Source organism: Dipodomys spectabilis, unplaced genomic scaffold (assembly GCF_019054845.1).
Source record: "Dipodomys spectabilis isolate Male_0828 unplaced genomic scaffold, ASM1905484v1 ptg000265l, whole genome shotgun sequence".
Classification (NCBI taxonomy): Eukaryota; Metazoa; Chordata; class Mammalia; order Rodentia; family Heteromyidae; genus Dipodomys; species Dipodomys spectabilis.
Window position 1 is genome coordinate 495954 of NW_024870942.1, and position 16594 is coordinate 512547.

At 38.1% G+C, this 16594-nt stretch overlaps 1 pseudogene and 1 gene segment (V, D, J or C); both read left to right on the top strand.

Annotated features, from left to right (window-relative positions):
* Positions 1-1284: 1284 nt before the first annotated feature.
* On the top strand, positions 1285-13026 carry LOC122125432 (annotated as a pseudogene).
* A 2959-nt stretch (positions 13027-15985) lies between these two features.
* Positions 15986-16594, top strand: LOC122125433. The segment is given in 2 exon segments: positions 15986-16080; positions 16248-16594. Coding segments are annotated over 2 exon segments (399 nt in total).

The following is a 16594-nucleotide window of genomic DNA, read 5'->3' on the forward strand; positions in this document are numbered from 1 at the left end:
GCCCCACTAAGTTGTTTATGTCAAGTCCATAGTGACAAAAAGTAAACTTAGACATATACGTAGACCAATTTAAGATTGTGATATATGTCTCTCAGTTACCTATTAATCTTTAATTTGTTTTAAGGAACTGCTTCATATATTTGTGGGAACTGGTATGTCTACAACAAAATTGTTAAGCTGGAAACACAAGGAAGGTCTGATTTTGCAGGACAAATATGAAAGCTGCCAGAAGGTAGAATTTCTTCTTCCTTGGTGGCCCACAGAATTATCCTTGAAGACCTTCCTCAGAATAGATAAGAACTTTGCCAACATTGTAGAGAATAATCAGCTTTACTCCGTCTACTAATTTAAATGTCAATCTCCTCCAAAAATGGCAGTGTAGACTAGTAAATTAGTCTAGACTAGTTTATACTAGTCTACTGGAATAAACTAGTGTTTATTATTCAAATGCCTGGGTACAGGGGCCCAAGCAAGCAAGGATGTAATTGTTAGAGCAATTTTTTTCTGAAAACCTACTTTGTTTCACATGAGTATAATATGTCATTATTTTGATTTGTATAGCATATTTTTTATCCTTTCACTTTCAACCTCTTGGTATCTTAAACCTCAATGTTAGAATATATCCCCTCATAGCTACACTGTCAATTCACTGTCTTCCTCTGTTATTGATAACATAGATGAAAGATGAAGCTTAACTTTCCTAAGACCATACAGAGCAGAATTTGAACTGAGATGTTGAAATAAAGATCTTAAATTCAAGCATGGAATGCTCCAACTGAAAATAATGAAGAAGAAACCTCACCAAAGAGCTTATGCTGAAATTTTGAACAATTACATCTCTGATCTCACAATAGCAATGTTTGCATGTAGGTGTGAAGGTGTATAGCTAGGTTTGATCTCTGATTGGCTAGGCAAACTTCCTTAAAATCTTTCTGCTTAATCTTAGGAGAAAGATAAAATGGCAAGTTTACAAATGAGCTTCCCAGGCTAACCTCTGCAGAATCAGAATGCAGAAAAATCAGAGTACATCCTTAGTGATTTTGTGTCTTTGTTTTTTGTTTTAAGTTAGAGGAGAACAAGGATGGAAAAGGAAGTCCAGAGAAGAGTGTCTCAGGATTCAGAGTGGGGCAGGAGAAGGAAAACAATAAAGACTTTTCTTATTTTACAAGGGATTCATGTTAGGTTGTTAATATGGATGCAAATTAGAACACATTAAGGTGACTGGACAATTGATCTCTTGAATCTCATGCTGCTTTCTGAAGAGGGCTGAGTGGCAAAACCCAGATGGAGCAGAGACCTCAGTTCCTGACCATCCTGGAGGGAAAGACCTGCACTCTTCCATACAATTACATCAGGAGCCCCTTTCATAAGGTAAGGTGGTACAAATAGGACATAGAATGAATCACACAAAGAGTGAAAGTTCAAAACGAAGACACACAGAAACTCTGGATGCAGCTGCCAAGTATGGCTTCCTGAACATCACAGCCTCCAGCTCAGCAACACTGCTTCCTACATGGTGTGGTGAACACACCATGCTCCACAAACTCCTGCAACCAGGAGTCAAGGAAGCTTAGAAATAGAGAAGGGAACAGTGCTTGATTTGTTTTTCTTAAAATCATATTAAATACAGTTGTGTTACTATGCAATCACATGTACAAAATCATGGGTTTCATCATAAACATTTTCATTTATGGATATGATGTGTTTTGGTCACATTCATCCATCTATTGCCTTCTCTTGTCCTATATCCCCTTTCCTACAGGTCCTCTCCATCTTCTGAAATAATCATTCTGCTTTAATGACAAAAATAAACTATAACTGTCCTCTCAAACAGGTAGAGTTGGGTACACTTGACAATAGAAGTGGTAGCATTTTAATATTTAAACTGGATATAGTTTCTTAGCAGTATCCTTCTGTTATTATTTCCCCTGAGTTTCATTCTCTTCATTCCTGGAAGTTAACAGGACACAGGGTATCCAGTATATACATTATCTTAGCAGATTCATTCCTCAGAGTTTTTCAAAGCATACAGTACTGACAGTGTGTCCTCTCAGTGGCTCCACAAGTCACAGTTGTCTATTATCATGTTCACATGGACCCTTTGGCTTCACATACAGGGAGTATTGCTGGTAGTGAGTTGTTGATTAGGGAGCAAAAAGAAGAGTTATAAAGTCAGTAGCTGAGAACAAGGACTTTGGAGACAGATTGCCTAAATTTGAATCTAATTGGCTACTTTTGTCTATGTGACCTTGCTCAAGTTGCTATCTTCTCTGAGTCACAGTTGTGATAGGGTCAAATGAATCAATACATGTGAAACTCTGGCCTGTAACAAGTGCTTAGTAAGTATTACCAGATAATAACCACTATCATAAAAGCTTCTGTAATATTAAGAAATTGAGAGATCATTTGTGTTCAAAGAGAAAAAAAAACTGTAGTTTTATTGGTTAATCATGCATTAGATGTGTAAGAAAGAAGAGTGCGTCTTCAAAATAATTATGAGGGTCTCATTTGTGACTGATGTATCAGTGAAGTCTTGGTTTATTCAGAATAAACGAGTCATATAAAACTTACAAATTTCAGAACAAGATAGAATACATAAAAATTTAAGCAACAGGAAACATTATAAGTACATGAAAATAATAGTAGTATTTAGGATAAATCCTGGGAACTGGCTTTTCATGTTTTATGGTTTCCAAGACACATCTACCAATTGCATTACTGTGGACAAAGCTAGACTACTTAATAGGATAAGGTAGAAACTGGACTTTTTCTTCTTTATTGATGGCCATTACACTGTCATGCACACAATAGAAGGAGACATCTCTTCCTTTATATATAAAAGCTTCTGCATGACCACTTTGTTATTAGATGACTTTGGACATTTTCCCAACATTAATGTGTCTATTGAGTCTGTCTCCACATTAGATCAACTGATCCCCTCATATTATTTTTAGTTACAGAACTTAGAAATTAACTGAGAGGAAATGAAGAAGGATGTGAGCTGTTAAAAAAAGAAATGTAGGGGCTGGGAAGGTGGCTCAGTGGTAGAACGCTTGCCTTGCACGCATGAGGTCCTGGGTTTGATTCCTCAGCACCACATAAGCAAAAAGAAAAAAGCCAGAAGTGGTGCTGTGGCTCAAGTGGTAGAGTGCTAGCCTTGAGCTGAAGAGCTGAGGGATAGTGCCCAGGCCCAGAGTTCAGGCCCCACAACCGGACCCCCCACCAAAAAAAAAAAAAAATGTGGCAAAGCGCTTACCTTGCAAGTGCAACATCCTGGGTTCAATCCCCAGTACCAAAAAAGCAAAGACACAAAAAATACACTTAACCTTCCCCCAAAAAAGAAATGTACTCAATACCTGATTTATGTAATTATAACCTTTCTGTACATCACCTTTACAATTAAAAATATCTTGCAAGTGGGTGTTTCATACAAACACAATGAATCAGGCTGACATCCTATATTCAAGGATTTGTATTTCATTTTCAAACATTTTTCCAAGGCTGTGGTGGCTGCTTTCTTGTAAGGTTGTCATTTTTCCTTTTGTTTTCACATATACTGAGGAAAAGCCATTGTTATTTTTTTGTCAGATACAATGAAGTTTTGAAGAAAATGATTTCACTGTTTTCTTCTACCTCATTCTATTTCCTGCAGTTGTTGGTAGAAAAGGACAGCATCCGATTCTATTATCTTTAGTGGATATTGATTTCCATGGTTCTTGTTTCTGTCTTTTTTCATTTGGTGACACTGAGATTGTTCAAATGTTACCAAAATGTAGACTTTGAAACAGGACTCTCCTTTCTGTGGACGTCTCCCTCACCTCCTATGATGCTAGTCTTCTAGGCAGGGATGGCCTTCTCCTTGTCCTTTTCCCCATCTTGCAGATGAGAAAAATATGCTGTCAATAGTGTTTACCATCACTATTCCCCTTTGATATTTAAGGCTGATTTGTCTTTCACTTGCTGCCATGGATAATTGGTAAGGAATTATGGGCTGCTTTGTTTCTTGCCTTCTCAGTTTCGTGGCTGCTAGACAGGTGTTATGCTCTATATTTATGGGTTCATCCCTGTATTGCATTCCTATGGCTCTAACAAACTGTCAGATTAAAAAGCCTAACCTCAAGACAGTAATTTTACTGGGCTTTTTTATTATAATGTCTTTTAATGATATGAGGTATCGTGGAATGGATGCCAGGTGTGTCTGTCCTATTTAGAATATTCTAGATGATGGCCAACTCTCTTCTGTTCCACTCTGCCACTATATATGTTCCTTTGGCCTTCTAAAACTGCCACAAGGTTTCTCCCATCTATTTGATAAGAGTAGTCTGTCTCTAGTTAAAAAGCAGCTTGTGATCTGTTTTTAGGGGGATCTTCTTCTCCCAAGTTGGAAGCTTCACAAAAACTATAGTAATAGTTTCTCTCCTGTTCCTGAGGAATTAAATTCCTTTCCTTATTTTACTGCTCTAGTTCTATGCTATACCCTTGGGGAAAAAGAAACCCTAAAAACCTAAATTAACTAACCAACCCAAACCAAAGTCTTATGCACATTTTCTGCTGCTAATTAAAGTACAGACATATTTGCCTTTTCTTGCTCTTCAAAAATGCTACACAGGAAGCTGAGATATGAGAACCACAGTTCGAAGACATCTCAGGAAAAAATGTTTCTTTTAGACTCTTATCTCCAATTACCCAATCAAAAACTGGAAGTGGCACTGTGGCTCAAATGATAAAGCATTAGCCTTGAGCACAAAGAAGGTCAGGGACAGCACCCAAGCACTGAGTTCAAGCCTCCACAACCGACAAAGAAAAGCTTTGCATATATTTTCTTCAGTTAATTTTTTTCATTTTATTTTCTTGCAGGAAACTATTTCCCCTCTTGCCCCAAGACCTGCTAAATGTCACTAAAGATGTTGTCTGGTCTCCAACAATTCAATCAAGAACCACTAAGTAGTAAAACAGGAATGGAGGAAGATGGTGGAGGAGAAGCTGGAGGCTAAACAAGCTCTTGCATAGAAAGCAGTTTTAGTGTCCCACTGAACAGTTCTATGCTGGAGAATCACACCAAGTGTGCCATCACAGTACAGAGAATTTGGCCAGAGAGGGAAAATTCAGGCAGCTTGGTTAAGGAACAGATCTGAGCACTTGCTGGTGTCTGTGGCAACAGCAGCAGCCACTGCTGCCATGACAACCATATCATCAGCGAGTGCCTGGGACAAAGGGGCCAGATGTGGTGTGCAAGCAGATTCTACTCACTGCCAGCAAGAACCCACAAGGAGCAGAAATCTTCATCCTGCTGATAGCAGACCAGGGACAGCCCTGAAACCAAGAGACTGATGTGAGTAAACCCAAGACATCATCACTACTTCTCAAGGAACAGCAATGGGAAGGTAACCCCTCCTTCACCACCAGAGAAGAACTCCATCTTTGATACTGACAAAGGCCTGGTCAGGGAAGCTAGCTCCAACTCAGGCCTTGTAAGAAAACAGTAGGGGCCATTCAAAGGTCATAGGAACCTGACCTGACCTGCTCACTTACACCCAGGGAAAAGTTGCTCTTCCCAGGCAGAGGAAGATCTGCCCTCAGAGGAATAGCTTTCTTCACTGGGTAAAAAGAGCCAGAGGCTGCCCCTCCCCACTGCAACATAACCTGCTGACCCAGCAGTAGGAGGGATAAAAGAAAAACAACCAAAACTCAGTAAACATAAATCCTGAGAATGGCTCTAGGCTGGGCTCTGTGAGTGTCTCAGGAGCTAGCCCCTCAGGGAAAAGCTACTGTTTGCTGAAAGGCCTCAACCCTACACAGAACCTTCCCTCATCACAGCATCTCCAAACTAGAGAAAACAGCCATCTCCCTCTTTTGTGATACTCAAAGCAGATCTCCCTCCCACTGAACTAGCCTGGGAGGTGGATCACAAAGTCCTGTGTAAGGCAGAGCTTTCTGCCTGCTCAAACAAACTGACTTAAGAAACCAATCAAGCCACAGGAAAACCAAACACTATAAGCAAACCAGAGACACCAACAAGAGACTGATTATGGACACAGGGGAGGTACAAGATCTCCCTCCCCCCAAAAAAAAAAATCAAAGAACTCTTTTTTCTACCTAATTGTTTAATTTAAAAAATTGTTTTCTATTTTTTTTCTTTCACAATTTTTACATTAGGTGTGTACATGTATGTTTGGTTTTTTAAAATCTCTTTTAACCTTTTGGTCATTATTTTTTACGCAATTTAATTGCTGTTCTGCTCATCTCCAGATATACACCCATTGTCAATTATTAGACCTTATCCATCATTGTGTGCATACTTAATTCAGAAATTGATTACTCAATTCACAACCTCTTAGGCTTAACTCTTTTATTAGCATAATTTCTTTACACTTACATGATTTTTAAGTATTCCATTTTTAAATTTTTATTCTTTATTTTTTCATTTTTCCTTTTTATCTCTCTCTTCTCATTCTATCCTTTCTTCTATCATTATTATTTCTTTATATATAATTTTTAAGTGTTTCATTTTTTAAATAAAAATTTTTGGTTTTTCATTTTTTCTTGTTTCTTTATCTCTCTCCTCCTTTCATTCTGTTATAGCTGTTTCCTTTCTAAATTAGAGCTTGGTTAAATTCACTCTTTCCTTTTACCTCTCCATATTCTTCTAATCCTATTTTTCCCCACAACTCTCCCTAAAACTATTAATTTCTGCTCTGCTGAATTCCTCTTTGAGATTCTTAGCCCATTAGTCCATAGTTGTTTGATGTTGAAGTAGATTGTATCTGTTGAAATAGATTGTATCTGCAACCATTTTGACTGCATCAATCTATTTGTACAACTATAGGACTCTGGTTGATGCTGACCTTAAAATAGTGCTCTAGCATGAAATTAGTGTTACTTTCATACCAAATGGGCATAACAAGCTGAAGAAACACAAGATGGTAAGTACAGGTTTCTCAACTCCCACTTATGATAATCAGGCAACAGACAGTTGAAGAGTAATCCAGAGGAGAGTTCCCAAAACGCTCTACAAACACTACTGGTAAACATGGTGAATGAAAAGATTAAAAGCCTGCAAAGGACTCAGTGTGAGCATAACAGGAAGCAAGACTAGGCTAACCAAAAAATAATACAGGAACCTCATGATCATAATGAGTCTAACCAAAAATTAATACAGGTATCATGTGAGCGTGAGGAAGCTGATCAGATTAATACAGGAATTGCATGAACAGTCTAAGAATAGTCAGAGTAATACAGGAATTGCATGAGCGTGAGAAAGCTAATCAAAGAGTAATACAGGAATTGTGTGAGCAGGATGAGAATACACAAAGATCAATGGGGCATTAATGGAATCCATAAACAGACAGCTGAAGGAATGCAGGGAGGCCACAAAAGGAATGCTGAATGGAGCCCATCAGAAGGAAAGGGAGTCCATTGAAACCATAATCATCACTTAAGGGAGATGAGAATAAATTTGAAAACCAAATTAAGGAAGTGAAGCATTCCATATAAAGCTCCAACAAAGAATCTGAAGCCGTCAAAGCTGACTACTTAGAAGGAAAGGAAATAAAAACAAAGTAGAAACCCTTGACAGTAGGTTAGACCATGCAGAAGATTGAATCATGGGGATTAAAGACAGCTAGATATTATAGAGAAAAAACATACAATTATCCAAGACAAATCCAAGAAATGTGATAGATCTATTCAACATTTAGAATACACTATCAGAAAGCCTCATCTAAGGATAATGGGTGTAAAGGAGCACCTAGAGACAAAAACTAATGGTATAGGAAATTTATTTAGCAGAATCTGGGCAGAGAACTTCCCAAACATGCAAAAAAGATAGGCTTATTCAAATACAAGAAGCTTTTAGAAACCCAAATATACCAGACCAGAACAGTATATCACAAGGTCATGTTATAATCCACACAGGATCAATTCAGACCAAGGAAAATACTTAAAGTTGTCAAGGGGAAAAGATCAATCACCTATAAAGGGAAACCAATTAGAATCACCTCAGATTTCTCAGCAGAGACAATTGAAGCAAGAAGAGCCTGGAATGATGTATGCCATGCCCTAAAGACAAACCAAACTATCAACCAAAAATACTGTACCCAGCTAAATTCTCCTTCATAGCAAAGAAAAACTGAAACAATATATCTCCACCAAACTAGCCCTACGAAAGATACTTAAAGATGTCTTAAACATTGAAAACCAAAAAGACCACAATAAAGGCCAAGAAACCACACCCAAACTGAGAATCCAAGAACCATAGGAAGAACCCAGTTTTCTCAGACCCCAAGAAGGTGGATAACATGGCAGGAACTCCCAAATACCTCTCAGTCTTATTTCTCAAAATTAAAGGACTTAACTCTCCAATTAAGCAATATAGAATGTCTAGTTGGATTAAAAATCAAGATCCTTCTATCTGCTGCCTTCAAGAGTCACACCTTTCCCATAAAATAAACTTATTTTGAAAGTGAAAAGCAGGAATAAAATCTACCAAGCTAATGACCCCCATAAACAGACAGGAGTTGCAATCCTAATATCAGAAAAAACAGACTTCAAATTAAAATTAGTGAGAAGAGAGAAGAAGGTCCCTACATACAAATTAAAGGATCTCTCCTTCAGGAGGACATTAAAATTCTAAATATCTATTCAACAAACAATGGAGCACTCAAATTTATCCAAGTAACACTACTTTCCCTCAGATCATACATAGACCAAAAGACATTAATTGTTGGAGACTTTAACACACCACTATCCCCACTGGATAGACCAACCCAGCAAAAATTCAACAGAGAAACCATAGATCTAAACAACTGCATAGATCTAGATTTCACAGACATCTACCGAATATTTCATCCAGCAGCATCAGAATACACGTTCTTCTAAGAAGCACATGGAACATTCTCCAAAATAGACCACATTTTATGTCACAAAGTAAATTTGTCCACAATTTGTCCACAATGAAACAATTGTTTCATTGTTTCAGAAACAATGAAATTATTCCTGCATTCTCTCAGACCACAGAGGAATAAAATTAGAATTCAGCACCAAAAGCCACCAAAGAAGTCCTGTAACACAGGGAGGATGAAGAACAGACTGTTGAACCACCAGTGGGTGATAGATGAGATTAGAAAGGAAATTCAAATGTTTATGATATTCAAGAAAAAATGAACACAGGGCAGGGCGCCAGTGGCTCACGCCTGTAATCCTAGCTTCTCAAGAGGTTGAGATCGGAGGATCCAAAAGTCCGTGAAACTCATCTCCAATAAACCACCAGAAAACTGGAAGTGGTCCTGTAGCTCAAGTGGTAGAGCGCTAGCCTTGAGCTGAAGAGCACAGGAACAGTGCTGAGGCCCAGAATTCAAGCCCCAGGACCAAAAAAAAAAAATGAACACAGTAACTACCAGCTCCTCTGGGACACAGCAAAGGCAGTACTCAGAGGCAAATTTATAGCTCTGACTTCCTACATCAACAAATTGGAGAGATTTGAAACCAACAATTTAATGAAACATCTGAATCTCCTTGAAAAAGAGCAGCAAGATAAACCCAATCCAGTAGACAGAAAGAAATAATTAAAATCAAATCAAAATGAAATGAATTAGAATCCAAATAAACCATAGAAAGAATCAAGAAAACAAAGAGTTGGTTCCTCAAAAAAAAAAACAACAACAACAACAACAAAATTGACAGGCCGTTAGCAAATCTTATCAGAAAAAGAAGAGAACACACACAAATAAATAAACTCAGAAATGAGAAAGGAAACATCACCACAGAAACAAACAAGATTCAGAACATTATCAGGAAATACTTCTCAAATATTTATGCTAATAAGTTTGAGAACTTGGCAGAAATGGACCTTTTCCTAGCAAATATCGACATGTCAAAACTAAATCAAGATGAGTTAAACCATCTTCAAGGTGCATATCAAGCATTGAAATAGAAACTGCAGTAAGAGACATCCCATCTAAGAAAAGCCCAGGATGTTTTGACACTGGAATTCTACAAGGCCTTCAAAGCAGAGCTCACACCAATTCTCTTCCAACTCTTAAATGAAATTGAAAGAGAAAGTTTACTACCAAACTCATTCTATGAAGCCATCATAACACTCATCCCCAAATCAGGTAGGGACTCATCAAACAAAGAGAACTATAGACCCATTTCTTTTACTAACATTGATGCAAAACTTCTCAATAAATTGTGGCCAATCAAATTCAACAATTCATCCAAAAAATCATACACAATAATCAAACAGGATTCATTTCAGGGATACAAAGCTGGTTCAATATACACAAATCAATTAACATAATTCTTCACATCAACAAGAGCAAGAATAAGAAAGACATGCTTATCTCAATAGAATGCAGAAAAAGCATTTGACAAATTCCAACACCCCTTTATTATGAAGGCTCTGGAAAAATTAGGAATCCAGGGACCATTCCTCAATACTATCAAGCCTGTATATGACAAACCTACAGCCAGCATTATACTTAATGGTGAAAAACTAAACCCATTGCCTCTTAACTCAGGAATGAGACAAGGATGTCCACTCTCTCCACTTCTCTTCAATTTAGTATTAGAATGCCTAGCTACAGCAATAAGACAAGATACAAACATAAAAGGGATCCAAATAGGGAAAGATGAATAAAACTCTCCCTCTTTGCAGATGCATGATCTTGTATTTAAAGAATCCCATGGACTCCACTCCCAAATTACTCAAGCTGATTCAAAACTTTGGCAAAGTAGCAGGGTATAAAATTAACCCTCAAAAATCAATGGCTTTTCTGTATGCCAACAAAGAGAAAAGCATGGCTGAAATCAGGAAAGCAGCTCCATTCATAAGAGCCCCACAAAAAATAAAATACCTAGGAATTAAATTGACCAAAGAAGTGAAGAACTTCTATGATGAAAACTTTAAAAATCTGAAAAAGAAATCAAAACAGAATGTAGAAAGTAGAAAAACCTCCCATGCTCCTGGATTGGAAGGATCAACATCATGAAAATGGCAATATTTCCCAAGGCTATCTACAAATTCAATGCAATACCTATAATATTCCAACCTCATTCTTCTAGGAAATAGAACAGGCAATCCAAAAATTCATATGTAACAATAAAAGACCAAATAGCAAAAACGATACTTAACAGTAAGAACAGTGCTGGAGGAATATCAATACCAAATTTCAAACTCTACTACAAAGCCACAGTAATCAAAACAGCATGGTACTAGCACAAGAACAGACCTCAGGACCAATGGAAAATAACTGAAACCCCAGCAATGTACCTACAGACATATAGCCATCTAACCTTCAATAAGGGAGGTAAAAAAAATAGAATGGAAGAAAGACAGCCTCTTCAGTATATGGTGCTGGCAAAACTGGTTAATCACTTGTAGAAACTCAAGCTAAATACTTATATATCACCCTGCACCAGAATCAACTTCAAAGACCTCAGAGTCAAAGCAGACACTCTGAAAACATTACAGGATGGAATAGGAGAAATCTTAGGTCTTCTTGGCACAGGCTGAATTTTTCTTAATAGAGACCCAGAAACACAACAAATCAAAGAAAGTTGGGACAAATGGGATTGCATGAAATTGCAGAGCTTCTGCACGGTAAATGACATAGCTAGCAAGATCTATAGAAAGCCCACCGATTGGAAGATTTTTACTAGCCATACAAAAGACAAGGGTCTCATATCTAAAATATACCTGGAACTCAAAAAATTAAATCCCCCAACAACAAATCCTCAAAGAAACAACTGTCCAATAAATAAGTGGGCTAAGGACTTAAAGAGAAACGTCTCTGAAGAGCAAAGAAGGATGGCCAGTAGACACATGAAGAAATGCTCAACCTCTCTAGCTATAAAAGAAATGCAAATCAAAACAACATTGAGATTCCACCTCACCCCAGTGAGAATGGCTATACTCAAGAACTCTAATAACAACAGATGCTGGAGGGGATGTGGACAGAAGGGAACCTAACTGCATTGTTGATGGGATGTAAACTTGTTCAACCACTTTGGAAAGTATTATGGAGGTTCCTCAAAAGACTCCAGTAGAGCTCCCCTATGACCCAGCATTCCCACTTTTGGGCATTTAACCAAATGATCACAAACAAGTCCATAGTAAAGCTACCAGTTTTACTATGTTTATTGCAGCATCATTTACCCTAGCTAAAATCTGGAACCAACCCAGATGCCTCTCAGTAGATTAATGGATCAAGAAAATGTAGTATATATACACAGTGGAATTCTATGCCTCCATCAGAAAGAATGGCATTGCCCCATTTGTTAGGAAATGGAAAGAATTGGAAAAAATTATATTAAGTAAAGTAAGCCAGGCCCAAAGAAATACAGGTCAAGTTAGAGGAAGAGGGCTGCGATGCTGGCAGTGAGCCAGCGAAGCAGCATGACAGGATGCTTCGCACAATAACTGTACTTCAATCCATATCTGAAGAGAATCTCCGTAGAGTGAAGATTGCTCTTTGTATGCAAAGTTGGTGTTGGTGTTAGGAGATCTGCAAATCCCTCACCGGTGCAGCAATTTGCCGGCTAATTTCCAAAAACTCCTGGAACCGTGGAAGATACAGCACATTCTGTGCACTGGAAACCTTTGCACCAAAGAGAGTTATGACTATCTCAAGACTCTGGTTGTTGACGTCCATATCGTGAGGGGAGACTTCGATGAGAACCTGAATTACCCGGAACAGAAATTTGTGACTGTGGGAGAGCTCAAAATCGGTTTGATCCACGGAGATCAGGTCATTTGGTGGGGAGACATGGCCAGCCTGGCACTGCTGCAGAGGCAGTTTGATGTGGACATTCTTATCTCCGGACACACTCACAAATGTGAAGCATTTGAGCATGAAAATAAATTCTACATTAACCCAGGTTCTGCCACTGAGGCATACAATGCCTTGGACACAAATATTATTCCATTATTTGTTGATGGACATCCAGACTTCCACAGTGGTCACTTACATCTATCAGCTAATTGGAGATGATGTGAAAGTAGAAAGAATTAAATACAACAAATCTTAAAGCTAGTCTGTCTTGATTTTTTTCATTACTCTGTTCAAATCAAGCAATTAAACATTTAAGAATCACATAACTGTATTCCTTTTATATTTAGCAGTAAAATGTAATACATCTTCTGTTACTACTTCCTCTAATCTTCTTAGAAACTGTAGTTAGTTTGCAGTATAGACTTTGTATTTTAAAAAGTCCACCTCACAGGAAATGGTTATGTATTCAGAAAAAGTTATTCTTGTAAATATCTTCAAAGTTGGCATTTGGACCTTATTTTACAACCAGTGCTTGAACAGAAAGAATACAGACTTTCTGTGTACATTTTTCTCTTCTCCAGTAATAAATGTTTACTTTTCATGTAAAAAAAAAGAAATATAGGTCCCATTGTTTCCCGTATTTTCAATAACTAGTATATGTCTGAGACAAACAGAAACAGTCAGAAAAGTTGATGTTAGGTGAAATGAACCCCAAGATAAGGATTCAAATGTTCTTTTTTCTTTCTTGTAATTGTTTGCAACATATTTATAAGATGATTTCTTTGTTGCTTTGTATGTACTTTCACCAGTGTATAAGCCTTACTTTCACTGTATTTGATGTTGATATAATTTGTAGAGGGGAAGGGAAAAAACAAAATGTTTAAATAGGGTTACAGGTGGACCCATTACAACAATGAGATGTACAAGATGTTATGTTGAAAAATGAACTTTACAACTTTGGCAGGGTGGGGGTTGGGGAAGTTGGGGTAGGGGCTGTGGGGGTGGGGGAGTGGAGAAGGGAAGGGATGGTATGTGGAAACAAAGGAGAAGGCAACAATGCTTGATAAGAAATGTACTCACTATCTTGCCCATGTAATTGTAACCCGTCTGTATGGTATTTCCGTAATAATAATAATAATTTTTTTAAAAGCTTCCAGATAGAACTCCCCTATGACCCTGAAATCATACTTTTGGACATTTACGCAAATGATCACAAACAAGACCATACCAAGGCTAGCTACCAGCACATCTATATTTATTGCAGCATTATTTACCATAGCTAAGATATGGAACCAACCCGGATGCCCTTCAGTAGATGAATAGATCAAGAAAATGTGATACACACACACACACACACACACACACACATGAATTCTATGCCTCCATCTGAAAGAATGGCATTGGCCCATTTGTGAGGAAATAGAAAGACTTGGGAAAAAATTATATTAAGTGACGTGAAGTAAGCCGGGCACAAAGAAACATAGGTCCCATGGTTTCCTTTATTTGCAATAACTAGTACATATGTAGGTCAAGCAGAAAAGGCCAAAAGCTATGCACATATGACCATACAAGATAATGTCAAGCGAATGAAAACTAAAAAAGGGATACAAATATCTTTTTTCTTTCTTGGTATTGTTTCTAACGTATTTTTAATGTGCCATGTGATTTTTTTTATTGCTTTGTTTGTTCTTCCCCCATAGTATAACTCATTTTCACTGTATTTGATTTCGATGCCCTTAGTCTTGTATAAACACTTCTCTAATTCAGGAAGAGGAAGGAAAAAAACAAAATGCTAAATAAGGATATGGGTTGACCCATTGTAACACCGAGATGTACAAAATACTATATTGAAAATGAACTTTACAACTTTGGGCAGGGGGGTGGGGGAGGATAGTTGTGGAAGTGGGAGGGAAGGGATGGTAGGGGGAAAACAAATGAGGAGGCAACAGTACTCAGTAGAAAATGTACTCATTACCTTGCTCATGTAACTGTAACTCCTCTGTACAGCATTTTTGTAATAAAAACGTAAAAAGAACCACTAAGTAAGCAGATAAAGTTGCTCATGCCTAGATACTCTTGATACTCAAGAAGTTTAGATCCAACAATAATTTTCACACAATAATATTTAGCAGTTGTGTCTCAAATATTTATTTAACTTGAGTGTTAGTGTTTGTAAAAATGTGTTAGTCTTTTACTGTTAAAAAGTTAGCGTTAGTCTTAGCTTTTCACATTTTTGTTGGCAAATACTAGTTCTACACGGGTTTTCCTTCTGAAAATTTCATACAAACATTCATTGTACCCTTATCAAACTCATTTTTTCCGTCATTCTCCCTCCCATCCTCTCTCTTAAAATCACTTCAAACCAGATATAGGTGGCTCACACCTGTTATTCTAGCTACTCAGGAGGCTAATATCTGCAGATAGTAGTTCAAAACCAGCCTAGGCAAGACAAGTCTGTGAGCCTCTTGTCTCCAATTTCCCAGAAAAAATTCAGAAGTTGAGCTGTGGTTCAAGTGGTAGAGTGCTAGCCTTGAACAAAAATAGCTCAAGGACCGTGCCCAGGTTCTGAGTCCAAGCCCCAGGACTGGCACCAAAATTTTTTGCCAAAATTTTCTATCTAATCTATCTATCAATCTGTCTATCTATTATCTCTATACATAATCTATATATAACATAATTATTACTGTGGTATTGTCTCACAAGAACAACTGGGAGAGAGAGAGTAAAAGATAATAAAAGATGGTGACAATATAGTGAAATATAAGCATTCATGCATGATGAAGGCATAAAGAAACAGAGTTGTCAAACAGTAGTAGGAAGGGGGATAGGCAGAGAGAAAAATGTAAAAAGTTCATCCAACTAAAATATAATATATGCCCATTGGTAATACCATAGGGAAAGCCATAGCACAATTACTATACACTAAAACATGGGGTTTACTTTCAATGGTTCACATAAAACAGGTCTGGATGCTGAATAATTCTTTAGTCATTATTGAGAAACCATTAGAGGGCAGCATCTTCTCAAGGATCCCAAGGGACCTTCTCAAGTGCACTGTGTGGTGGGGAGTGACTGCATCTGGGAGGAGCTTGTTGGTGAAGTGGGGGAAGAGGGGGAGGTGAAGAAAAGAAGCTTGTTTTTCTGATTGGTAAAAGAGTCTTTTTATGTTTCCAAAAGCACAGTACTGAGAATATCTCAATGAGACACATTTTCCGTTACAGTTTATTTTCTGAGTCCTCAGTGAATCCAAGGGAAAGAATGATGAGATCCCTGAGTGTCTTACCAGTGATTCTGTATCTTCACATGAACTGTGAGTTTAACATTTTTATGGGGCTATGAAGTCCAGTGTTGGTAGTTGTTTTATATTACAGGTCTGCGAGGAGAAACACTAGTCCATGAGAGAGGGTAAGAGGCCTGTAGAGAAAGCATCCACTATTCAACCATTGTCCTTTGTCTGACCTTTGTCTTTCTGCACAGGGGTGAACAGCCAACAAAAGGAGGTGGAGCAGCATCCTGAGTCCCTCAGTGTTCCAGAGGGAGCCACTGCTTCTCTCAACTGCACTTACAAGAACAGTGCTTCTCAGAACTTCATGTGGTACAGACAGTATTCTGGGAAGGGACCTGAGCTGCTGATGTCTACATACTCCAATGGTGATAAACACGAGGGAAGATTCACAGCGCATCTCAATAGAGCCAGCCTTTATCTTTCCCTGCACATTAGAGGCTCCCAGCTCAGTGACTCAGCCACCTACCTCTGTGCAGTGAGTGCACAGTGCTCCCCCAACACCTGCAGTCTGCACACAAACCTATGGGGGCCCCAATAA